A 26,877-nucleotide genomic window follows, 5' to 3' on the forward strand; every position below is an offset into this window, starting at 1 on the left:
TCGAACAAGAAGCTGGTAAATAAGACTCTGACTTCAGCTTCGTGTCAGAAGGTGCTGACGTTAATCTATTATGAATATCTACACGGATTAAGGAACGCTGGAACTTACCGAGCTGCACAGCTTTAACCGTCACTGTAAATAAATAACTACTACATAAAGTTAAGACCCCCTGAATAGACTATTAAATAAAATAAGCTGAATATAAAACCAGACGAGGAACAATCACAGCAACAGGTTCTCTGTTCATCACCAACCACACGACTACATCTACACACACACCACACAGACAACACGCCTCACACTGACATGAGCGTGGATCACTGCGTTCCCTCCGTTATAGAATCCTATCCCACTTTCTGAGAGCAGTATTCCTGAAATAGTGGAATTTTGGACAGTGTGTTTCTCAAACTGCCGCTCTGTAATGGTACTGAATGCAGTCCAGCGGCGCTGTTGACCTCCCCAAAATGGAGGCGCCGTTGACGTGCCTGGCTGGACCCAACGCGGCATCTAGGTATGTCTATCTATGATTTAAATGGGGGGAGGGGGGGGGTTGTGCTCTAAAGTGTCTAGCGTGTTCTGTCAGATACGGGGGTCTCTGAGAAAGACCCTCAGCCGGTCAATAGGCTGAACGCCGTGCGCATGCGCAGAGCGCGCAGCGCCTCGTAAGCACCGGCCTGGCTCAGCCGGAGAAAACAAACTGCGTGGAGAAGCAGCATGAGACCCGGAGGACTCCGCCAGCGCTTACAGCGGTTCTCCGGCGCTTTGGAGTGAATTTATCAGCTGCCAGAGGTGAACGCCTTTGTATTTATACACCGACCGTTCTCGCTGATGCATTAAACAGCGGCGCGGGAGGAATCGGTCACGTTTGGTGGTGATGCTGTTGTGATTAGGCGAAACTTGGTCTCCAGACCATGTGTTCATCATCTGATGCGAGCGGGCGCTGGGTGGGTCGTCATCGCGGGCGAAAATGCATCACAGCAAGTCTTTGGGGTCTCTGTGAGCGGAACGCGCGCCCAGGCGTCTGGAAGCCCGGGTGACTTCTCGGCGAACTTGGCGTTCGTCTTCCCGAGCCCGAGCCATAATTACGGCAGTGCCATGCAGCGAGGAGTAGGCCGAAAGGAGGCCGCTGAGGACTCGCTGCTTGACTGGCAGCTCGGCGGACCAATCACAGCGCCGGAATCTGCGTCCGCCAGGCGCCTCAGCCAATCAGTTGGCTCCGTAGCCGGGCGCATCGTGGTGGGAAAGCGAACAATGTAAAGCGTCCAAATTTAGGCTGTCGTGTAAACAGCGGCGGCGTAAAGGCGCGTGAACGGTGAACGGCGCGCGCACGCAGCGCCTCGTTTGCGGGACAACCCGCTTTCTTGAACGTTTACAGCGGCTGCGCGTCCGCTGGCGACGTTGCGCCCACGTTTCTTCTCCGCTCGGAGAAGTTTAAAGCGTCTGGGGGTCTTTTGTCGCCCCTCACGGCCGGTAATTCTGCGCCTGAGCGCGGACGCCGCCGCTTTGTTGACCAGCGGGACGCGTTTATGGCGAGGAGGCGTTTCGAGGCTCTGGCGTTAGGCGGCTTTCTGCTTGAATTTCCCCGTTCCACCTTAAACGGAGCGCCAGTATGGCTCCAGGAGGTGGCCGCCGCACCACTTAAGGTGGACCGGGTGAGTTCGAGCGAATAGGAAGCCTCGTCTAGAAGGTAAACAACCAAGAGGAAACGTATTGCGCGCCATTTGCGTCACAGCGCTCCATCGACCCTCATGGTCGTATGAAGCCCCCCCTCCTCCCCCTCCCACACAGGGCTCGACTCGGTTCTGCGGCCCAGTCACTTTGTCCCTTTTTAACCCCGAGCTTTCGTCGGTTCCGCCCATCAGAATCCGCTCGGGCTCGGCCGAACGTGACGGTACACGAGACCGGCGGCGGCGCGTCACGGTGAGGGGCGAATCTGATTGGCTCGAGTCTGGGGAGCCAGTTACGAAACGACGCGCAGGGATCAGGACGTTTTACACCAAAAACGTTGTAAAGACGTCGTTAAAACCCCGCGTCGAAGGGAAAATCCACCAGTCTGACGAAGTTCAGGCCCTCGGAGCGTCAGCTTTACTGACCAGGGCGTGTTTTGGTTTGTCCGTCTGAATTTACATGACCAGATTATTCAGTAGCCGCATGAAATAACAGTAAATTGCTCTTTTATTTATTTATTTATTTATTTGTAAAAGCCCCTCAGATGAACAGAACGTGTGTTTTATGATCTCCACATTTCACTACACGCTTACAATTCACTGCTAAAGTCCAAAAATCTGCGCCGCTCTTTGTGTTGTTCTCTAAAAGTGATGTTTCCAGAGCAGATCACTGAAGAGACGCCGTCTGTTTATAGTTTAGAGCCCAGATTTGGGGAAAAACGGGTCGACTTTCAGTAGAAAAACAAACTGAGTTCAGCTTCTTTTATTATAAGGGTTTAAAATGACGTCACCGTCTATTAGACTGGAGAGAAGAGCTACAGCCTCACACGACGCCCAGCTTCTGAATGGAGCTTATGGAGTATGAACGTTATGAAGAACATGATGAAGTGCGGTTAGGGACCACCGGTGGTCTCAAGGAGTCGAAGAGGTTAAGAACAAGAATGATGAAGATGAGACAGATGACCAGAGTAGCTGAAGTGGACGAGGATTTTAAAAAATGGACTAAATTTTATACAGTATCGAAGCCGTTTGTATTAATTTTGACTGTTTTTAATGTAAAATTACAACACAAAGAGCGGCGCAGATTTTTGGCCTTTAGCAGTGAATCGTAAGCGTGTAGTGATATGTGGAGATCATTAAACACACGTTCTGATCATTTGAGGGGCTTTTACAAATAAATAAATAAATAAATAAATAAAAATAGATTTATTTCATGCAGTTCCTGAGTAATTTGTGATTTGGTCATATAAATTCAGATGGAAAAGCCAGAATATACCCTGGAGACTCAGAGGTGAGTGCTGGACGTGAGCGTCCTCTTTCAAGACCTGCACTCCTTTACTTCGCTGTTGTTTTTCTCCGGCCCTCCCTCGTCTTCACCACCTGTCTAATTGCTGTTTTCTGGGATGGAGTGGGCGCTGCAGCCCCTGATTATGAGATTTGAAGTTCAGTCCGGTATTCATAGAGTAAACGCTGCTGATCCAGAATCGGGTTCCCCTCTGATTTGTGAGGAATCCGCTGACATGAGCAGGTCTCAGGCCAGGTCTCCTCACTCTGAGAGGCTTTATAAACACAGGCCCAGGTTTAGTGGTGGAGGCTTATCGGGAGAGACTGGACGATGGCCCGGCAGCTAGAGGGCGCAGATGAGTGAGGTCTTGTGCTCCGTCATGATGACTACACGTTCTTCCTTTGCTCTGATTTGGGTTCCTGACCACAGACCGAAGCTTGGAGACGTCACAGAACCTCCTGGCATTACAGTGGGATCTAAAGTTGTGCCTTTGCCACAGTTTAAAGCCTCGGTGGTAGAAATGGCACCACTTTTTGTTTATGATTCCAATATTGAAACCTGGAGTATCAGTGGATCAGTTGATTTTTCTTTTAAAGATGTAAAAGGAGCTTTTTTTTTTTTTGGTGTTTTGGTTTGTCCATCTGAATTTTTGTGACCAAATCATAAGGCGAATTATTCAGTAACTGCATGAAAATAAATGTAAATTTTTATTTTATTTATTTATTTATTGTAAAATCTCCCCTCACACGAACAGAACGTGTGTTTTATGATCTCCACATATCACTACATGCTTACAATTCACTGCTAAAGTCCAAAAATCTCCGCCGCTCTTTGTGTTGTTTTCTAAAAGTGATGTTTCCAGAGCAGATCACTGAAGAGACGCCGTCTGTTTATAGTTTAGAGCCCAGATTTGGGGAAAAACGGCTCGACTTTCAGTAGAAAAACAAAGTTCAGCTTCTTTTATTATAAGGGTTTAAAATGACATCACCGTCTATTAGACTGGAGAGAAGAGCTACAGCCTCACACGACGCCCAGCTTCTGAATGGAGCTTATGGAGTATCATCAGCTGTTTGGTGACAGACTGGATTGATTAGCGACCTCAGAGTCTCAAGTTAAGAAATCCTAAACTACTTAACTAAGACAATTCCTGCACCAAGGCTACGTTCACACGGCAGGGGAAAGTGGCCCAAACCTCATTTTCTGACCAAATCCGTTTAATTTAAATTTTTTTATCATTTATGTGACATCGGATCAGCTCCTAAACTGACCCACAGGTAGAAAAGAACAGGGCGTCACACTGCGTCATGTGGCTCGTCCAGAGGTAAACAATCACGACTGCCAGCAAACACCAGTCGCTCCAGGAGGATCAGCTTCACCTTCACCAGCATCACAGGAGCATCATGAGGCTTCACTGACTGTCAGCTGGGCTCATCACCCAGAATGTGTTGGAGCTCGCTGTAAAAAGGGCGCGGTCACTTCTTCGGTTCGCGCCCTCGGATTCTTTAAACTTTGCTTTCAGACTTTTAACCGTTCTGTGACACTGCGGCCTCGTTCTCCTGCGTCTGCGTTCTCCAGAGGGTTCTGGATGAGTCTCTGATTTCTTGCTACATGAACATCAGCCTAAATGTTTGAGTCTCAGCAGCGTGAAATTATTAGTTCGACTGACGTAAAAGTCCCATGAATTCCGATCTGGCTGTTCAGACGGAGTCGCATCGCTGCAGATCGGATACGGATCGGCTTTCAGTTCCACAGACGAAAGCGTCTGAAATCGGAACGGAGTGTCAGAGGATTTGGGCCTTTTACCTGCTGTGGGAGCAAAGCCTGAGATACAGTTTGAGGGTAAAACTGTCAGGCCCATCCCCGTCTCTCCTTTTTACCCCACCCCTTGTTTTCGAGTGCCTCCTTACCCCTAGTTACTGAGCTACAAGGCAGTGGTTGAGATCTTCCTTCTGAAATGAGACCCTCTAATAAAAGAGCCTCACTTCATTAACAGCTACTAGCGCCGCTCTGTAGGCAACCCTGCCCGTCTGCAGGGACAGCAGAGGAGGGGAAAGTTCAGCTCCTCACTGCTGGGCTTTAGTTACATTTAGGGATCATACGCCTTCAAAGAGGGGGGCAATTATTTATTATCACCCCCCCTAATTCTTCAGTGATGTGAAGCTGAAGTCAGAGATTCTCCAGCTTCATGAGAATTTTCCCGTTCCACCTTAAATGGAGCAGCAGTTACATTCTGGTACTTCAGGCGTCAGAACTGCTGGGCTATTTAAGGTGGAATGGGAAAGTTAGTCTAGCCAGCTACTGAGACATCAGCATAGTATTAGTGATTTTTATATGCTTGTTATAAAGAAAAACGACCAAAATCCACTGAAACCACATTAAACTGAGATAATATGATGGTTAATATAATTTTTAACGGAGTAAATTCTCATGTTTGTGGGTTTCTTTGGTCTCTTGTTCTCCGTCTCGCCGGTTTTTCTGGTTTTCCTCATATCTCTCTGTTTGGAGTCTCTGAAAAACCTCAGGTTGGAGGGTCATGTAGCCCCAAAGCTTCACCCCACTCCTCTATCTCAACAAGAATTGGGACCCCCACCCCTAGACGAGAACATGCAAAACAGAGGGGCAGGGGCTCAGTGGTAGGGGCGAGGGGTGAGGTGGGATTGGGCCTATGTCTCCGTGTGTTTGAGGCTGATGCTCAGTGTCCTCGCAGGTTTGAGTGCTGGAGAACGGACATCTGAATTGTAAATGAACATTAAGTGAAGAGGTGCATAGCTGATCAATGGCTTCATTGTCCTCTAGGTTGGTGTGAAGCATCCAGCATGACTAAGACCCCCCCTCACCGACGAGGGATCACGTTTGAGGTGGGGGCACCGTTGGAGGCTCGGGACAGCCTGAAGAACTGGTGAGGATTGTTTTTCTTTCTTTTTAGCCTCTTTTCACTCTTGTCTGTTTCATCTGTCTCTAAACAGCTTTGGTCTCCGTCTTTCCCTCGCTCCCTCCCTTCTTCCGCTCTGTCAGAGGGCCTGATACAAACGCAGCCGCCAGAGCTCCTCACCCTGCTCAGCATTCAGCGCAGCCGTTTGATTCCCTCCGATTCCGTCTTCAGATGCAAAACCGAGGCCTGTGGGATTCGCGTAGAAAGTGAAAGTCGTGTAAAATCAGCAACACGTTGAGCGATAGATACGATCACAGCAGCCAACAGGTTGATCAACAGACACAGCAGTGCTGCTGGAGTTTTTAAACACTGTGTCCACTCACCGTCCACTCTATTAGACACTCCTACCTCGTCGGTCCACCTTGTAGATGTAAAGTCAGAGACGACAGCTCATCTGCTGCTGCACAGTTTGTGTTGGTCATCCTCTAGTCCTTCATCAGTGGTCACAGGACGCTGCTGGCTGGATATTTTTGGTTGGTGGACTGTTCTCAGTCCAGCAGCGACACTGAGGTGTTTAAAAACTCCAGCAGCACTGCTGTGTCTGATCCACTCAGACCGGCACAACACACACTAACACACCACCACGTCAGTGTAACTGCAGTGCTGAGAATGATCCACCACCCAAACAGTACCTGCTCTGTGGGGGTCCATGGGGGTCCTGACCACTGAAGAACAGGGTAACAGAGTATCAGAGAAACAGATGGACTACAGTCTGTAACTGTAGAACTACAAAGTGCAGCAAACTGCAAAAAATATCAGCGATTCCCAAATGATGGGTTCCCTCTGGTGGTCCAGGGAGGCCGCTGCACCGGTCATGTTTATACCTTCATTGATTTCCTCCTGCATCTCAGTGTAGTAGTACCACTGACCCCATCTTTAGCAAGAAGTCCTCTGTTTTTAAATGATGGCGCTGCCGCCACAAACTCAAGGTTCGGTTGGCAAGAACCCAGTGGGGCTTTTTTTCTGTCACGTTTCTCAGGCCAGTGATCCACTTCACGCCGTAAACATGGTAATGTCTCACTTGGAAAAGGCCCTTCTGTGTGACATTAAAGCCCTCATCATCTCAGCATTCGATACCCTCAAGATTCTCGCGTTTCATGACTAGATGGCGTTTCCAGTTATGCGCTGCACACTTAGGAACACCATAGCGTCTTGTTTAATGATGCTTGGTGGTCTGATTTTACCTGCTGAAGTGCTGAATATCTGTGGCTGTGTGTACAGCGAGCCTCGAGGTCTTCACCGTGAAGTAAAAGTGGACTGGGGCCGTTTTGTTTTTACAGTGCACAAATCAGTTGAACCACAAAATGAGCTACAGACAAACCAAACTGACTGCAGCAGTGTCTCACGCTGCTGAGACTCAAACATTTAGGCTGATGTTTCTGTACAAAACATGAGAAAAGGCTCGTCTAAACTCCATAGTTCATAGTCGGAAAGCAAAGTTTAAAGAATCCAAGGACACAAACCAAAGAAATGACCTTTTTATGGCTCGAGCGCATTCTGGGTGACGAGCCAGAAGCTTCATGGTGGCTCCTGTGATGCTGGTGCAGATGAAGCTGATCCTCCGGGAGCGGCTGGCGTTCGTTGGCAGTCGTGATTGTTTACCTCTGGTTGAGCCGTGATGCAGTGTTTATGCGTGTGGGTCAGTTTAGGAGCTGATCTGTTCAGACTGATGTCGCATACAGACCACATTTAAAAGATCATTTGAACAGCCAAACAAAAACAGATCAGATTTGGTCAGAAAATCAGATTTGGACCACTTTCCCCTGCTGTGTGAACGTAGCCTTAGAGGAGAAATGATCTTACAGCATCTTCTCAAGTTTGGAAATCCAATCGAACTCAATCATCAATCAAGTCTGTTACCAAACAACCGATGAACCACAGATAAAACGTGACCATGTAATCAAAATGACCTAAGTAGATGGATAAAGTGTCGTCTTTCAGAGGTGCTAATCTGAGGTAAATAAGTAAGTACATATATAAATAGTAGTAAAATCAAAACTAAAGTGCGAAAAAGTTGTGAGAAAATTAAATTTGGGCCACTTTCACCGGTAAACATAGCCGTTATGGCTGGTTCGTAATTCCACTGATTCCGTCCTTCTAGTTGCTGGTCGTCCTCTTATGCAGCTCATCTGGTGGTTTGACAGAAAAAAACACCCACAAAAAAAATCTCGAAGACAATCGGCCACTCGGGACACTCAGGCTCTGTGTCTTCCGAGGCCAGATTGTGAAATGTTGACCGCTGCCTCAAGCACTCCGATTACTTCCAGCTTCCATAGTTGGAGTAATTTAGCAGGTTAAATGCATGACGTTTAAACAATTTTCTGGATTCTCCATCAAGAATTCACCAATAACGATTTGTGTTTTGTGTTATTAGGTATGCTGCCAGCATTGAGAAGATTGACTATGAGGACGAGAAGGTCCTGATCCACTACCGTCAGTGGAGTCATCGTTACGACGAGTGGTTTGACTGGAGCAGTCCGTATCTGCGGCCTGTGGAACGCATCCAGCTCCGGCGACAAGGCCTCCAGGAGCACATCGTGGCCCCGGTGACTCTTTTTGTGCCTTCACTGCTTTAAATAAAACTAGGTCTTTTAGTCTGTGGGACTAATGCAGCCAAGTCCTCATGGTAACACTTGCCTTCGGTTCCTTGCAGGAGTTTCATGTCAATCAAAAAGTTCTAGCCAGCTGGTCAGACTGCCGCTACTACCCTGCTAAGATCCTGTCCCGAGATAAAGATGGTTAGTTGTTGTTGCCACTTCGGTTCTCGATGTAATTTTTCTGAGCTTTACTGGCCCTGGCTGTAAATCTGACGGCTTTACCTCTTTATCTTGCCTCAGATTCTTATACAGTGAAGTTTTTTGACGGTGTTGTCAAGTCCTTGAAGGGAATAAAGATCAAGCCCTTCAGAAAGGAGGTGAGAATCCACTCTCTTGATTTGTGTTGATAAGACTGTAAAAAGCATTTTTAATGATTGTATTTAGTAGCTATTTTTATATATTCATATTTACACTCAAAACGTGTATGAAACTCTCACTGGGGCAGTGCCCCTCCTGTCACTGGGGTGGGACCCTCAAGGTTCCATCTCAGTACCTTTATTCAGAGAACATACACTATTTCCGAAAGCATTCGCTCGTCTGGCTTCACCTGCATATGATCTTGAGTGAGATCCCATTCTTAATCCATAGGGTTTAACATGATGTCGGCTCACCCTTTGCAGCTGTAACAGCTTCAACTCTTCTGGCTTTCCACAAGGGTTAGGAGTGTTAATGGGAATTTTTGATCGTTCTTCCAGAAGAGCATTTGTGAGGTCAGACACTGATGTTGGACGAGAAGGCCTGGCTCACAGTCTCCGCTCTAATTCATCCCAAAGGTGTTCTATGGGGTTGAGGTCAGGACTCTGTGCAGGCCAGTCAAGTTCTTCCACACCAAACTGGCTCATCCGTGTCTTTATGGACCTGCTTTGTGCTCTGGTGTGCAGTCATGTTGGAGCAGGAAGGGGCCGTCCCCAAACTGTTCCCACAAAGTTGGGAGCATGAAATTGTCCAAAATGAGTTCCTTTCACTGGAACTAAGGCGCCGAGCCCAACTCCTGAAAAACAACCCCACACCATGATCCCCCCTCCACCAAACTTTACACTTGGCACAATGCAGTCAGAGAAGTACCGTCTCCTGGCAACCGCCAAACCCAGACTCATCCATCAGATCACCAGATGGAGAAGCGTGATTGGTCACTCCAGAGAACACGTCTCCACTGCTCTAGAGTCCAGTGGCGGCGCTTTACACCACTGCATTCCACGCTTTGCATTGCGCTTGGTGATGTAAGGCTTGGACGCAGCTGCTCGGCCATGGAAACCCATTCCATGAAGCTCTCTACGCTGTTCTTGAGCTGATCTGAAGGCCACATGAAGTTTGGAGGTCTGTAGTGATTGACTCTGCAGAAAGTTGGCGACCTCTGCGCACTATGCCCCTCAGCATCCGCTGACCCTAGCCCTGAAAATGTACCTGTGCAGAATCCTAGGAGCTGTTTGTTTTTTCTATACAGTTGAGTAAAGAGCTCTGTGTATTTGTATGTACAGCACCTCTCAGAAACCTGGGGACAGAGTGTTTAAGTGTTTAAGAAATGCATATATACATATTTTCTCTGTAAGCATAAGCAGAATAAGCATTTTTCTTTGCAACTGACAAAAGTACTACTGTGGGAATAGTGTGATACCTCAAGCAGTTCAGTTTTCCAGTATTGACAGAACAGTGAAAACTGAATAAACTGGTGTTTAATTGGATTTACTGCAGAATTTCACGTTTTTTGTCTGTTCCAGTGCAGCATATGTCTGTAGAAAAAGCTATTTGGAGCCGCTGCACTGTACAGTTCAGTGTTTCTCTCTGCAGTTCACACCTCGATCAGCTCCAGAAGGGATTAATCAGCTGATAATATCAGGCATTTTAACCAGGAAACCACAGTTATGCAGTTCAGGGGTTTCAGGACTGGAGCTGAACTCTGAACTAACTGCACCAGCAAACTCACAGAACCACGTCTGTCGACACACGACGTCGTTTTCCGCCCCACGACGTTCAGTCTGATATTTAACGTTTGTGTTTCTCCATTTAAACGTCCTTTAAATCAGAAACAGAGAGTGAAGTTATACCGGCGGTCCGCGGCTCCGTTAGGGGTACGACTGTTCATCTCTCGGCTGTGAACATGAGCTGAAGTGATCTAAAGGCCAGCATTGATCACATCTGTGTTAATGAGCTGATGTCGTTATCGGGTTTTTCTCCTCTTTATGAACACCGTGGGATCCTTTACCCACCCTGACGTGAAGAGCCGGTGGACTTCTGTGCTTTAAATGCTGTGAGAGACTCTCCAGAATAGGGAGAGGGGCTGAGTATGAGATGAATATAAATGTCAGGAAAACACAAATTTGGTATCTTTGCGCCAGTTTAAGTGGGAGCCGGAGTTCAGGGGGAAACTGTATAAGGATCTCAGCCTGTTTTATCGACTTTGTCCAGGTCACGTTTTTTCTCTTCCACAGAAAAGAGAGTGATTTTAGTCGTCTTTCACCTCTAGTTACGTTCATGTGGAGCAGGGAAGCCAGAAATTCCGTCCCAAATATGGAGACCACAATCACATGACTGAAAACCCAGGATAGACCAGTTTGATACAGATGGGTTTTTTTTTTTCGTTTCGTTTTTTTGGCTAAAATCAAACATTTCAGAGGAAGACCCCAAACAGCCTGTACAGTGTATTCAGTTGCTTATTTAGCAGTTATAATGTCTTTCGCTCACAGGCGCAGTAAAAGGCTCTCTTCTGTTTTTGATGTGCAGAACTCTAACAGCAGGTCTGCCCCACAAAGCCGAAAGCGGAACGGCCCACCTGGAAAAGACTGGAGGGTCAAAGAGAACGGCACAGGCAGGAGCAACGGCACCCGGCATAGCACTTCCGACCACGACCGGGACAGCGACTCTGAGGAGGAGAACAGCAGGGTGACGGAGGAAGCGGTCCAGCAAGCTGTTGAGCGGCAGCCCAACAATCTGCAGAACGGCACCGTGGACGAGAACAAAGCATCAGAGAGGGTGAACGGGTCCACGGAGCCGGAGAAGCCGTCCGATGGGGATTCAGGGAAGGCCGAAGCTCTGGAGGATGGAGAGGAAGAGACGAGGGAGATGAACGGAGTGACGGAGGAGGAGAAAGAAGAGACTCTTCAGAATGGAACTCATGAGAGCAACGAGGAGAAACAGGAGAGAGATGAAGCATCAGAGGAGAGCCAGGGGGACAAGAGTCCCAACCCGGCCAGGAGGACAAGGGCCAAGACAGTTGAAGGTAAGCTGGAATTTGCAGCTGCTTTCGAAATGCTTGATGACCCAGGTTTAAGTGTTAGAATAAACATCCTGCTGGTGTAAACGACCAAATGCAGGGTCAAGAAACATCTTAACCCCTAGAACCTGAAGCTCGGATTTGCAGGCAAAGCGGTAGGTCACTTCTAGCATTCATAACTTCAGAACTGTTTAAGCTACAGACCTGATCCACATATCCGGACATTTAGACGACCTGCCCCTAACTGTGACGTCAGCATCAAGTGAGAAATTTCCTGATATTATTGCTCTGCTATTTGGACTTCATGTTCCAACAAAGGGTTAAACCAGCGGTATGATTCACACATCAGGTCACTCATCAGACTCTGACCCACCACCCAGAGTGATTTCATCCACCTGTGACCGTCCATCAGCCAGAGATCATCTCCAAAATTCCCCAAACCCACTCGCTGCTGTTATTACATCTCTGCTTTTAGCATCATATTATAAACAAAGGGTTAAAAACACTGGCATGATTTACACCAGAGCACTCGGAGGAGCCTGCCGACACTCAGACTCAGAGAAACATTATTTAGGAGAAACTTGGTTTAGCAAACCTGAAGTAGGAAACCTGGGTGTGATCCTGGACTCTGAGCTCTGTTTAGCTTCGTGTCATTTGAGAAATGTCGCTAAAGTTCGGCCTTTTCTCTCTCAGAGCGACGCGGAGAACCTCGGTCAGTCAGAGTTGATCACTGTAATGGTCCTCTGACTGGACTTCCTAAGAAAACAATACATCCCTTCCAACTCGGACAAAACGCAGCAGCATCCTAACAAAAACACAGAGAGATCAGATCAGTCCGGTTTAAAAGAGCTGCACTGACTGTCTGTATCACTCAGGACAGAGTTTAAAGCTCTGCTACTAGTTTTTAAAGCTCTAAATGGCCTTAAAGCTCTGTTTACATCACAGAGTATCTGTCTATGATCTTAGATCTGCAGATTCTGACCTACAAACACCTTCAGTAAAACACAGAAAAGAGAGAAACTCGTTCAGTTTGTTTCACTCGGCTTCCAAACTGTGGAGCTCAGCTCAGCTTTCATAAGACGGTCAAGCTCAGAGTTCACTTTTAAGAAATAGCTAAAAACGTGTCTCTCTAACTTGGTGTTTAATTTAAACTATGTCTCTGTATTTATCTTCGAATTTGATCTTTATTTCCTTCTGATTGTAAATAAATAGTAAAGATTTATTGTATAACTATGTTTATCACCTGTGTGTGAAGCACTTTGAGCTGCCACTGGCGTGAAACGTGCTATATAAAAATGATGATTATTATTTTTATTATTATTACTGTTGTTATTAGTATGAGCTCTTTGATTTATGGCTTCATGTGGCAAGACTTGGGCTGTTTCAGCATCTGAAGTGGACTCGGACCACTGAGTCATGGTTTCTTTTGCATGTGTGAACACGGCAAACAAACTCGGACCCTCTAAACGGCCCCCAAAACGAACCGAACCGGGACCGCCTCTTGAAGTGGCTTCGGTTCGTTTTGTGGGTTCGATTAATTTGTTCACTGTGAAAACAAAACGGCTCCAGTCCGCTTTAGCTTCGCTTTATGGTGAAGGCCTCGAGCTCAGTGGACACACAGTCTTCAGCAGGTAAAACGGACCAGGGGTCATTTATAAGGTTCTACTCAGGATGAAATCCGTCCGTGGTCTGAGACCGACAGCAGTGACCGATGCAGTTTTCTGCTGCTTTCACTCTGAACGCTGACCCGCAGGGCCATTTTTCCAATTTTGTGAGATGCGCGTTGGCCGATCGTATCAGTGCGGCCAATAGGAGAGCGGCAGGCAGGTCTGGTGGTCCTTCTCGTCACCTGATAGGTCGGATTCATGAGAGAACGCTTCCCACTTGGCGAGCACTGTGTACACCACGAGTGCTGTGAAAGGGGTCCAGGTTCTGATGGAGTTGTGGTCAGAACAAGTGCTCTGAGATCCCAAAGGGCCAGAAAGAAAACTGAGTCCTCTTTATAGTTCGCTTACAGTGTGAACACACGACTGAGGCCGTTTGCAGGCGGTTCCCTTCCAGGTTCACTTGAACAGAACTCGGTTCGGTTCTTTTAAAACAAGCTCTATGTGAGAACGCTAAAGTTGAATGCTTGATGATTCATGCAATGATTTAGAGAATATTTTTACTGGATGTCGTGTCTGGGGGGGTTTTATTCGCCTGTCTTGCGGAGCTTTACCTGAAACCCTATTCGTAACACGTTCTGTATAGTTTCATGTGTGATGCTTAGATGCGCCGTCGCTTGCGTAGCTCGGCCTGCTTTGGTCGATCTGCTCCAGGCGTGATTGCAGCAGGTCTGCTTCCCTCCCCCCACGCTGACTCATGCTGAATGTTGGCTTCTGTGCCTTTCGCAGGCAAAGACGCAGAAAGACCCAGCGTGCCAGAACTAAGGAAGAGACGCGCGTCCACAGGACAGACGCCTCCGTCCAAGAGGAGCAGAGCCAACTCAAGCACAGGTCCAAACATGTAGTCTCTCTGTTTTTCTTTCTTTTTATACGCACAGATCAGGCTCATCACTATGACCGTCTCCTAGTTTCTGCACTCACTGTCCATTTGATCAGCTCCACTTACTGTATAGCTGCACTTTGTAGTTCTACAGTTACAGACTGTAGTCCATCTCAACACTGTGTCCACTCACTGTCCACTCTATTAGACACTCCTACCTCGTCGGTCCACCTTGTAGATGTAAAGTCAGAGACGACAGCTCATCTGCTGCTGCAGTTTGTGTTGGTCGTCCTCTAGTCCTTCATCAGTGGTCACAGGACGCTGTGTGCTGGATATTTCTGGTTGGTGGACTATTCTTAGTCCAGCAGCGACACTGAGGTGTTTAAAAACTCCAGCAGCACTGCTGTGTCTGATCCACTCAGACCAGCACAACACACACTAACACACAAGCACCACCACGTCAGCGTTACTGCAGTGCTGAGAATGACCCACCACCCAGATAGTACCTGCTCTGTGAGGGTCCATGGGGGTCCTGACAACTGAAGAACAGGGTAACAGAGTATCAGAGAAACAGATGGACTACAGTCTGTAACTGTAGAACTACAGAGTGCAGCTATACGGTCAGTGGAGCTGATAAGATGGACAGTGAGCGCAGAAACGAGGAGGTGGTGTATATATGTGTGTGTGTGTGTGTGTGTGTGTGTGTGTGTGTGTATATATATATTAGCATGGCTCATAATCTAACAAATTTGTATGTGAAACCCATACAGACAAAGCTAATCGATCCCAGATCCTGCCTACCAAGTCGGATTCCGTCCAGAAAGGCTCTGAAGAAAACGATGGCCACAGTCAACCCGGTCATCCAGAGAACTCTAAACCTGCAGGACAGTCAGGACCTACGGCTGATCTTGGTACGTTTGTGTGTTTGTCTGTAAACCAGCATGATTCAGGTCTGATTCTGCAATTAGAAAAAGTAGCATTTTATTATGCAATGGAAAATTTCTGACCATGGTGTCCTGAAAAAGAAATGCTCATCGTTTGGTTTTTGTTTATTTTTCCCCAAAGCAACACTGCTCCAGCGGCAAGTCCACCTTCCAACCACAAACAAGTACAGCAGGGAGCCATGTGAGTGCATCCTTATACAGCTGCCTCTGTACATCCACACACATACGCATAGGCGTGGGTCAGGAAAGGTGTGCCAGAATGAATTACTCTGTTTAAAATCCTCATTTATCCTGCACTTATCTGTTCACTGGCAAATTTGGTAGGTACACCTACCTTGTATCTACACTCACTGTCCATCTTTTCAGCTCCACTGACTGTATAGCTGCACTCTGTAGTTCTACAGTTACAGACTGTAGTCCATCTGTTTCTCTGATACTCTGTTACCCTGTTCTTCAGTGGTCAGGACCCCCACGGGTTCACAAGAGGTGGTGTCCACTCACTGGCCACTATACAAGACCTGCCTATACTATTGCCCCATTTTTTGAAGATCCTCTGGTACAGTAGTTCTCGACCTGGTCTTCAGGACCACCGGATGGTCTGCTTTTTTGCTGCTTCTCTATTCGCAACACACAGGGTTAGAGCAACAGTCTGGGAGGGCCCTGAGGAACTGTTGAGAACCGCTGTTCTAGTCCTGCTCAGTGGTCAGTTTTTGGCTATAGGATGCCGTTGGCTGGATATTTGAGGTTGGTGGACTGTTCTCAGCCCGCCTGTGATATGGAGTTGTTTAAAAACATCCCGATTCCTGATGAGAGAGAGGGGTGGGATGAAGTGCTAGGGCTACATCCTGAGCGGGGGGACTGGCAAGACGGGTGAAGAGCGACCAAAGAAACTCTCAGTTTCTCAAAACTCAAAAATACGACTACCACTGTTTTATCTCAGTTTAATGTTGTTTCAGTGGATTTTGGTCATTTTTCTTTATAACAAGCGTAAAAAAATTGCGAATATTGTGCTAACGTCTCAGTAGCAGCTAGCTAGCTCAATTACCCATTCCACCTTAAATAGTCCAGCAGTTCTGACGCCTGAAGCGCCAGAATGTAACCGCTGCTCCATTTAAGGTGGAACGGGAAAATTCAAACAAGAACCTGGAGAATCTCTGGCTTCAGCTTCATATCACTGAAGAATTAGTGGGGGGTGATAATAAATAACTGCCCCCCTCTTTGAAGGCTTATGATCCCTAAATGTGACTAAAGCCCAGCAGTGAGGAGCTGAACTTTCCCCCCCTCTGCTGTCCCTGCAGACGGGCAGGGTCGCCTACAGAGCGGCGCTAGTATTTTTATAGAGGAGGATTTCAACCACTACCCCTTGTAACTCAGTTCCAAGGGGCGAGGAGACACTCAAAAGCAAGGGGTAGAGGTAAAAATAAATGGGACTGGGCCCAAGTGCACCTATATGGTAAGTGGGCCTGACGACATGGACAGTAAGTGTTGATACAGTGCCAGTGTTTCTAGGTGGCCAGTGACTGTCCTGTCCACTCATCCCGGATATGTACTTGCACATTCAGGCTCATTTAACACTCTGTCTTCTCTTTGTCTCCTCCCAACAGTGTACAGGGTCATCAAAAACCAGCCTCCACCCATCCTCTCCATCGAGCTGGACCACAACCCGTTTAAGTGCCAGGTCCCTGGCTGCACCAAGTCCTTCCGCAAGGCCTCTCTCCTGCACTACCACATGAAGTACTACCACTCGCAGAGCGACCTGAGCCCCACACGCAGCGCCCAGGCGCGAACATCTGACCGGCCGCCCCACAGCCAGGAGACCCCCCGCAGACGCCGCACCGTTTCTGCATCACTAGGTCAGCGTACACCCTTCGTGGGTCGGGGGTCTTCAGTGTGGGATGTTAGCTGGTAGATGGAGCATGAATGTCTTTACTAGGTTCAGCTGAATTTTATACCTTGCAGAGGCTGCCTGAATGGACGGGGCAACTTCTTTAGAAAGGCTCTAGTCTTATATTTACATAATTGGAAATGGAAAACGTGATAGGAGGTTTTCACTTCAGCGAACCAAGATAAGAAAACTTTGATACATTTTTCTACAGTTAAATCACTAAAAAATTTAAATACTAATCGTTGGGATGAAAACTCAGAGAAAGCTGCTTTATGAGAAACTTGGTTCTTTAGCTTCATTTACCGAACCTGGGTGAGATGTTAGAGTCTGAGCTGTTTAATCTGCATGTAAACACAGTCACTAAAGCAGCTTTTATCATCTGAGAGAATCACTAAAGTTCGGCCTTTTCTCTCTCAGAGCGACGCAGAGAAACCTGCTCATGCGTTTGTTCCAGCAGAGTTGATCACTGTAATGGTCTTCCGACTGAACTTCCAAAGAAAACAGTACATCCTTTACAGCTCGGACAAAACGCAGCAGCATCCTAACAAAAACACAGAGAGATCAGATCAGTCCGGTTTAAAAGAGCTGCACTGACTGTCTGTATCACTCAGGACAGAGTTTAAAGCTCTGCTACTAGTTTTTAAAGCTCTAAATGGCCTTAAAGCTCTGTTTACATCACAGAGTATCTGGCTATGATCTTAGATCTGCAGATTCTGACCTACAAACACCGTCAATAAAACACAGAAAAGAGAGAAACTCGTCCAGTTACTCTGCTTCCAAACTGTGGAGCTCAGTTCTCTGAGCTTGACTATCTAATAAAAGGTGCTCACTTTTAATAAACATCTTAAAACGTGTTTAACTTGGTGTTTAATTAAAGTTCTACGTCTCGCATTGTTTATATTTTGCCATTAGATCATTTTCTTATGATTCTAAATTAATATTTATTTCTGTTACTGTTTAGCTTTATCACCTGTCTGTAAAGCACTTTGAGCTTAATTAAAAATCATTATTATTATTATTATTTATTATTATATTTATTATTATTATTACCTCAGGCTGCATTGTGGAAGTTATTTTATTTATTTAAGTTAAAATTTAAAAGTAGCATTGCTTCAGAGTATATAATTTACTGACACCCTCGAAAGACGTCCTTCACAAAGTTTTGAGTTCTCTTTCAATGCTCTAATGATAATGGGGTTTATCCACTTGTTGAAGGAGTCTGACATACAACTGATGTTACAGAATATTCTCCTGCATTTTGGGTGTAGTTACACATCTCCACCAGAGATGACCCAGATGCTGTCCTATGCGGACCCCGGCCTATAACCAATAAACTATGGAAAATTATTGAATTTTGAGCAGGTGGTCCTGTTTTAATCGGCATAGCTTTTCTAGCCTTAACGCTACGGCTTTAGCAGCCTGGGAAACTCACAGACCAATCGCATGCATTGTACACATCACATGTGATGCTACTCAGCCAATCAGATCTGTGTATTATGATGAGCTCTGAGACTCAAGTCAGTGACGCCACACAGGGGAGGGACGAGGAGAGAAACAGCAGTCAGAGAGGAAAGTGAGCCAGAGGGAAGTTATTCCACATGACGTGATCTAAAAAGAGGAAACTGACAGTAAATGATGTTGAAATCTGACCGAACTGGACTTTATTTGATCTGATGTTCAGTAAATGTTGTTGGAATCTGACCGAACTGGACTTTATTTGATCTGATGTTCAGTAAATGTTGTTGGAATCTGACCGAACTGGACTTTATTTGATCTGATGTTCAGTAAATGGTGTTGAAATCTGACCGAACTGGACTTTATTTGATCTGATGTTCAGTAAATGGTGTTGAAATCTGACCGAACTGGACTTTATTTGATCTGATGTTCAGTAAATGGTGTTGAAATCTGACCGAACTGGACTTTATTTGATCTGATGTTCAGTAAATGGTGTTGGAATCTGACCGAACTGGACTTTATTTGATCTGATGTTCAGTAAATGGTGTTGGAATCTGACCGAACTGGACTTTATTTGATCTGATGTTCAGTAAATGTTGGTGAAATCTGACCGAACTGGACTTTATTTGATCTGATGTTCAGTAAATGTTGGTGAAATCTGACCGAACTGGACTTTATTTGATCTGATGTTCAGTAAATGGTGTTGAAATCTGACCGAACTGGACTTTATTTGATCTGATGTTCAGTAAATGGTGTTGGAATCTGACCGAACTGGACTTTATTTGATCTGATGTTCAGTAAATGTTGGTGGAATCTGACCGAACTGGACTTTATTTGATCTGATGTTCAGTAAATGTTGGTGAAATCTGACCGAACTGGACTTTATTTGATCTGATGTTCAGTAAATGGTGTTGAAATCTGACCGAACTGGACTTTATTTGATCTGATGTTCAGTAAATGGTGTTGAAATCTGACCGAACTGGACTTTATTTGATCTGATGTTCAGTAAATGGTGTTGAAATCTGACCGAACTGGACTTTATTTGATCTGTTGTTCAGTAAATGTTGGTGAAATCTGACCGAACTGGACTTTATTTGATCTGGTGTTCAGTAAATGTTGTTGAAATCTGACCGAACTGGACTTTATTTGATCTGGTGTTCAGTAAATGTTGTTGAAATCTGACCGAACTGGACTTTATTTGATCTGGTGTTCAGTAAATGTTGTTGAAATCTGACCGAACTGGACTTTATTTGATCTGATGTTCAGTAAATGTTGTTGAAATCTGACCGAACTGGACTTTATTTGATCTGATGGTCAGTAAATGTTGGTGAAATCTGACCGAACTGGACTTTATTTGATCTGATGTTCAGTAAATGTTGTTGAAATCTGACCGAACTGGACTTTATTTGATCTGATGTTCAGCTATCGACTGTATAAGATGCTGATATTCCTACTCGGCTACTTTAGTAAACAGTACATGGCGCTGAGTCACGATGCAGGTCAGACATTATGATGTTCTGGACCTTCGCTTGGGGAAATTTTCTCTAAATGTACCTTATTGAATTTTTATTGAAGACCTCTGCTCTACTCTATTTGTTCATCTGTTGCTTTTAATAAGGACTGCCAGACTGGGTATTTCCACATCGCCTAGACATTTATTTTTCCTGGATACAACACTTAGTAGGACTCAAGTTGAAGGGTCGGCTATTGCTGTAAACATTCTCAATTTATTAAGAAATATATATATATATATATATATATATATATATAGTCCTCCTTCTCTCTCTCTCTCTCTCTCTCTCTCTCTCTCTCTCTCTCTCTCTCTCTCTCTCTCTCTCTCTCTCTCTCTCTCTCTCTCTCTCTCTCTCCTTCCCACAGACACTCCATCCCCGCTGAGCGACAGCAAGTCTGGCCACACTCCGTCGCCCCCTACTGCCAACGGCGTGCATCGTCAGCGCAGCTCCTCCCACTGCGAGAGAAGCAAAGAGAACCTGCACGCCAATCGCTCGCTCCATGACGACAGAGACTGGGTTGCCATGGAAACAGGTACAGGAGAGCATCACCCTCGTCACGTCTAGTGCCGGGTGAAGCTTCCAAGCTAACTGTGCTCATAGTGTGGTGGAAAGCGTTTAGATATTCATCGATTCTTTCTGTTCCTTTTCTTTTTCTTTTTTTTTTTTCCGTCTTTTTTTTTTGGGGTGGGGGTGCAGAAAGAGAGAAGCGGCGAGAGAAGAGACAAAGGGACTTCTTCTGCATCAAGTCAAAGAAAAAGAAGAAGAAGAAAAAGAAGTCCAAATCAGGTAGGACGGTTTGGGCCATGAGGAACATGTGGACGTTGCTCAGCCTCTCTGGCTCCCTCATGTGCTTTTCTGCTGTACTTGCAGGTTTTTGCGAACGCACACAAGCACATGTATATCCTGCTGTATCTGTAGTGTCTGTAAAAATCGCTGCTTTTGAAACCGTCATTTCGATATGTTGAGTCTGTGTTTTAACCTGCTGTGAGTCAGTGGAAGTCACTAACAGTGATAATGCAGGGGGGTTTCTGTGTTTCAGCACTGATGGTGGGATTGCTGGTGCTCTTAGTTTAAATCCTGATTCAGTTCATGCCTCTTGCTGTTCATTGCTGGCCTTGGGTAGCCAATGCCAGGATCATGGGTGGGGATTCTGTGGGTCTTCAGTTAAAAATATGAAAGAGCGCAATTAATTTAGTTCTGTAAGTGCATCATATTTGTAAGCAGGGTAGAAATGAAGCCGGTAAAGATCGGGACTAGTGTGCATGATCTCATTTATATGGGACTAACTGGGCAGCATTAGCTTTTGCCATTCTCTGGAAAAACATGGTTTTTTTTCCAGTGTTGGCATTTTTGGATGAAATATTCCTCATAAGGCTTTTGAGTCCAGTCTCAGCCTGCATATCAGTTTTAAGGCCATAAACTAGCAGGCTTGCCACTCCTGGACTTGGTCTCCGCCTCACTTCTAGTGGTCTTGACTGCAACTCTACTGTCAATTATAAGAGTAATTGAGTAATCTAGTGATTATTTTGATGATTAATGAAATGATTATTTCGCACTTCTATAACCAAAGATTAGCTCAACCAGTTTGCATTGAAATCCCTATAGTTACTAAATAATAAGCCTTTTATATAATAAGCCTGGGATGTTAAAATCTTTTGGATTCCTAATCTGTTTGTTTTAGAGTTAAGAAAATGTCCCTCCTTTTTAAAATGAAAACAGAAACAAGGGATATATGAACGCACATCTGTTGGTAGGCATTATAACTCGCTGTTGTTAGACGAAAATCTCTTATCTCCAAAATAGTAACTTTACAGGAGAAGGAAAAAAGCTGTTTTACTTTTAATGTAAGTCAATGGAACCAGACATTTTTCCAAGTCATTTTGGGACGTTTTCTTTTGGTCCATTCATCATGAAATTTACACACATTGTAAAGGGCAACAGGCACTTTCAGATTATGCCAAAAACTGAAAAACGTAAAATGAAAAACAAAAACAAAATGTATCTATGATTCTTCCAGCAGCAGTGATTTAAGTTAAATATACAAGGCTATAAAAATCACCGTGACATAACCATGTAGCTGAATGCTGCAGACTTCCCAGCTAAATTTCACAAATCTGCAGCAAGAGATATTAAGAGAGAACCAATATTTGCACAAAAGGAAATGGCAAAATACAAGTAGTTACTACCCCTTTTAGCTGAATGGTGTAGACTGTGAACCATCCCTATAAATTTAATAAAGATTATACAATAGTCAGTTCCAGCCACGCAAGCTGATTGGTTGAGCAGCGCTCTAGCTGTGCTGTTATTTCACCAGAACATCACGTTTTGTTCACAAACACCACCACTCTGCTGAGATGCCGTTGCTAAGCAACGACTCTGACAGCTGTAGGAGACGCTCAGGCCATTTGAACGTTTTTACTACTTACTTTGCCACAAACAGAAAACGGGCGCTGTTAAGATCTCATCTGACCGACAGCCGATTTGGTCCGACTCTGAAGACGAGACGACGCTAAATTCCCAAACCGTCGTCACCACTGAGCAGCTTTTCAGTCGGCAGCTGTGACAGAAGAACAGCTGAACAACCTGGAATCAGCCGGAAATGAACCCAACACCATTCGCCAAACTAAACGGGCTGTAAGAAGCTTTACAGACCGGCTGGAACAAAACAACATTAATACTGATCTGGACAAACTGACCAAACTGAGCTGAACCTGATATTGGGTCAGTTTTACGGCTCAGTCTGATCTGGTCCGACTCTGAAGATCAGACACGTCTGGCGAATGGTGTTGGGTTCATTTCTGGCTGATTCCAGGTTGTTCAGCTGTTCTTCTGCCACAGCTGCCGACTGAAAAGCTGCTCAGTGGTGACGACAGTTTGGGAATTTAGTGTAAGGAGCTGGAGAACGAACTGCTGGCTGAGCAGCGAGTGGGCGGAGCTCGTTACTCTGACGTAGCACCAAGCTGCTCGTTAAGGAGCTATAATTAGGAGGAAGGAACTGAACATTAAAACATATTAAAGCCGCGTTCACGGCCAGTTTATTCATTTCTTACTGTATTTAACTGCTGTATTACAGCAAAGAACATTAGTAATAGCTTAATCCGAATTTAATACCTCCATGTAAACACATTAATTGGTTAATTGAGGCCACTCAGAATACAATTTCTGTCCAATTGAGTGAAGTGTGTAATCCTGTAAATAATCCTTTAAATAGAAGAATAATATCCGTGTAAACGTCTGTATCCGATTACATTCCCTATCGGAAAGTTTAAGCCCGTTCTGCTTGTGCGTCGCGTCACAGTGAGAGTTTATACCGTTCAACACGGCGGAGCAGAAACTGGTCTGCAGAGGAGACGAAGTTCATGCTCTGATCTTTAAAAGACGGCGGTGGGACGGACGTCCAGCTTATGCGTCTCAGAGCACGACGTCTTCCTCTCGGCCTTCTTTAATAAGGACGTGTGAAGGACGTTTTCCTGAGTCTGACGTCATTTTAAAGTAGTTAAAAACACAATCACTGCTCACTGCTGCTCATCTCACTCTGACTGGACCTCACATATGCTGGTTGTCATGGTAACGTCTGCACTAATTGGTTCTTTACACATGGGCGTCATTTTGGATCAGATTACTTGTAGTGAGCATGTAAATGGAGGTTTACCATCATATCGTTGAGTACAGTGAGAATAAACACCGCAGTCTTGATCTGTAATCGGAATGTGTTCAGTCAGATCCCGTTCTAAATGAAAGAAGCATGTCTTATGTCTTGGCTGATGGGAACATCTAGGCTAAGTGGAAAATTGTGTAAAATTTGATTTTTTTTTTTTTTCTGCCAGGTTATTTCTTTTAACAGACTCCCGGAATCACACCTGTGTATTCTTCGTTCTTCTGCTTTGTGTGTGTGTGTGTGTGTGTGTGTGTGTGTGTGTGTGTGTCCTAACGCTGTCTGGCGTCTGCTCTCCCTTCCTCTGACAGACTCTCACAGCAGTGAGAAGAGCACTGGCTTTAGCTTCTCCCCCTGCAATCTGAAACTGTCGCTCAAATTGCCCCTCTCCCACAAACACTGCTCCTACGCCGCACACTGCCCAGAACAGGAGCTGGATGACGGTGGGTATCAAACACACAGCTCCTCCTCCAACCAGACTCTCACTCCACTTTGTCTCTGCTTATCGTCTCTATTATTTCATCTTGGCTCTTTTGTTTTGCCGTCCTGTGTCTGGTACGTGTTGTCGTTGCTCCCTTCAGCCCAATCCCATTTCACCCCTCGCCCCAACACTGAGCCCTTAGCCCTCTGTTCTGCGTGTTCACATCTAGGGGTGGGGTGTCCTGATTTTTGTTGAGATAGAGGGGTGGGGTGAAGTGTTGGGGCTGCATGGCCCTCCAGACAGAGTTATGGGGGTGGGGGTGGGGAGAAAAACCGATAAGATGGGGCACAAGAGACCAAAGAAACCCACAAATGTGAGAATTTTCTCTGTTAAAAAATTACAACCACTTCTATCTTAGTTTAATGTGATTTCAGTGGATTTTGGTCCTTTTTCTTCAAATCAAGCATAAAAATCACTGATAGTATGCTGATGTCTCAGGAGCTGGCTACCTAACTTCCCCGTTCCACCTTAAATAATCCACCAGTTTTGACGCCTGAAGCACCAGAATGTAACACCTGCTCCATTTAAGGTGGAACGGGAAAATTCGATCAAGAATCTGGAGAATCTCTGACTTCAGCTTCACATCACTGAAGAATTAGGGGGGGTGATAATAAATAACTGCCCCCCTCTTTGAAGGCGCATGATCCCTAAATGTAACTGAAGCCCAGCAGTGAGGAGCTGGACTTTCCCCTCCTCTGCTGTCCCTGCAGACGGGCAGGGTCGCCTACAGAGCGGCGCTAGTAGCTGTTAATGAAGTGATGCTCTTTTATTAGAGGGTCTCATTTCAGAGGGAAGATCTCAACCACTGCCCTGTAGCTCAGTTCTGAGGGGCAAGGAGACACTCGAAAACAAGGGGTAGGGGTAAAAAGAAGAAATGGGACTGGGCCTTAAGCTTTGCTGTTTGTTATTTTTACTCAGTGTGTGTTTGTGGGTGTGTCTGTGTTGATCAGAAGGCCTAGTAGATGCACCAACCCTGGTCTCCAAGTGAACTCTTCTTTGTTTTCTCTGCTCTCCTTTGCTACAGGTGAAGACAGTGGCAGTGACTGGTCCACAGACAGCCCTCTGTGGAGTGAGGAGGAGTCGGAGGCGGGTCTAGAGCTGAACACGCCCATCTCCGAGCAGGGGGCAGAGACGGTGACCCATGACGCAGAGATTGTTCGTTGTGTGTGTGAGGTGCAAGAAGAGAATGACTTCATGATCCAGGTTGGCTCATTCCACCGATTCATTCCCTCTCGCTGCTTCTTCTTGATCAGCTTCTAACCTGTGGAGCAGTGATCCACACAGTAGCCACGTTTACATGCAGCCTAATAATCCATTAGTAATCCGACTAATAGCTTAATCGGAATAGAATACGTCCATTTAAACACCTTAATTGGAATAGTCCGATTGAGGCCATTCGGAATGCAATTTCTACCCGATTGATCGAGGTGTGTAATCCTGTAAATAATCCTTTAAATAGAAGAATAATATCCATGTAAACGTCTGTATCCGATTACATTCCCTATCGGAAAGTTTAAGTCCGTTCTGCTTGTGCGTCGCGTCACAGTGAGAGTTTATACCGTTCAACACGGCGGAGCAGAAACTGGTCTGCAGAGGAGACGAAGTTCATGCTCTGATCTTTAAAAGACGGCGGTGGGACGGACGTCCAGCTTATGCGTCTCAGAACACGACGTCTTCCTCTCAGCCTTCTTTAATAAGGACGTGTGAAGGACGTTTTCCTGAGTCTGATGTCATTTTAAAGCAGTTAAAAACACAAGCACTGCTCACTGCTGCTCATCTCACTCTGACTGGACCTCACGTGATGTTCGCTGTCATAGTAACGTTTACTCAAAGCGCTGCTCCACGCATAGCGCGTCATTTTGCATCCGATTACTTGTAGTGAGCATGTAAACGAAGATTTTCCATCAGACTGTTGAATAGAGTGAGCATATAAACACCTCCGTCTGAATCTGTAACCCGATTGTGTTTAATCGTATGGAACACAGCGAGTGTTTTCACCTCAGGCTGTACTGCAGCCTTCCTCCCTTAAAACATCTTCCAGTGGAAAACATGAACGTATAAGAGGACCCTCCTTTATGTTTGTCCTCTGTGGAGCAGCCTGCATCGCAAAGCGTTCCTCTAGCCAGTGTAGTGTGCTAATCGTGAGCTCCACAAAAAAGCATTATACATCAAACGCAGCTGACCAGCCAATGTTGAGGATGTCTTCTCTGTTGTTACCAACGGAGGCAAAGCTGTTTGGCTGTCGAACGTCGAACACCCAGAGCCGTAACACATTCGGCACAAACTGAGCGTGATAAAAAAAAAAAACGGGGAAAAAGTGCCGCTTCAGTGTTTATAAAGGGGAAAAATTGAGTAGGAACTGAATCAGATGTAACACCAGTAAGTGCCATGAGCAGCTTGTAGAGCATAACGGCCACTGCAGCAAACCCTGGCTGACCGGTGATGGAGACCTCGAGGTCAAACTGAGTGAAACAGCCCAGCCCGCCCAGTTCCCCATGACGCCCTACCTCCAAACCCGTAGATCGCCGCAGTGCCCCTCTCAGCTGCCCCTCTCAGCTGCCCCTCTCAGCTGCCCCTCTCAGCTGCCCCTCCCAGCTGCCCCTCCCATTTTTAAGCGTTTTTTTAATTGTGCCAGGGGTGGAGTTAGCTGGAAATAGTGGGGTGTGGTTACTCTGTAAGCTTATATTAAGGTTATGGCGACAATAAGGTGAATTTAACAGACGTTTCTGTTAATGCATATTAAATTCAAGTAGACCTAAAAGCATCT

General features: G+C 45.8%; 1 protein-coding gene across 4 annotated transcripts in view; it reads left to right on the forward strand.

Moving 5' to 3' along the window:
* Positions 1 to 618: 618 nt before the first annotated feature.
* The window catches only part of phf20b (PHD finger protein 20, b), a 33,167-nt gene continuing 6,908 nt past the window's right edge, over positions 619 to 26,877 (forward strand). Inside the window, exons 1-14 of one of the 4 annotated variants that reach the window (XM_017700967.2) lie at positions 620 to 789; positions 5,749 to 5,851; positions 8,259 to 8,430; positions 8,538 to 8,622; positions 8,722 to 8,798; positions 11,203 to 11,698; positions 14,086 to 14,187; positions 14,947 to 15,087; positions 15,242 to 15,301; positions 16,725 to 16,973; positions 20,339 to 20,506; positions 20,671 to 20,760; positions 23,941 to 24,072; positions 25,135 to 25,313. In XM_017700967.2, coding sequence (XP_017556456.1) covers positions 5,769 to 5,851; positions 8,259 to 8,430; positions 8,538 to 8,622; positions 8,722 to 8,798; positions 11,203 to 11,698; positions 14,086 to 14,187; positions 14,947 to 15,087; positions 15,242 to 15,301; positions 16,725 to 16,973; positions 20,339 to 20,506; positions 20,671 to 20,760; positions 23,941 to 24,072; positions 25,135 to 25,313 — 2,034 coding nt within the window. In that variant the 5' untranslated portion in view covers positions 620 to 789; positions 5,749 to 5,768. Of the gene's footprint in view, positions 790 to 1,408; positions 1,688 to 5,748; positions 5,852 to 8,258; positions 8,431 to 8,537; positions 8,623 to 8,721; positions 8,799 to 11,202; positions 11,699 to 14,085; positions 14,188 to 14,946; positions 15,088 to 15,241; positions 15,302 to 16,724; positions 16,974 to 20,338; positions 20,507 to 20,670; positions 20,761 to 23,940; positions 24,073 to 25,134; positions 25,314 to 26,877 lie in introns of those variants that run through there. The other 3 variants (XM_037541353.1, XM_017700968.2, XM_017700969.2) reach the window with 3 other exon arrangements.

The sequence above is a fragment of the Pygocentrus nattereri genome, chromosome 9 (assembly GCF_015220715.1).
Source record: "Pygocentrus nattereri isolate fPygNat1 chromosome 9, fPygNat1.pri, whole genome shotgun sequence".
Lineage (NCBI taxonomy): Eukaryota > Metazoa > Chordata > Actinopteri > Characiformes > Serrasalmidae > Pygocentrus > Pygocentrus nattereri.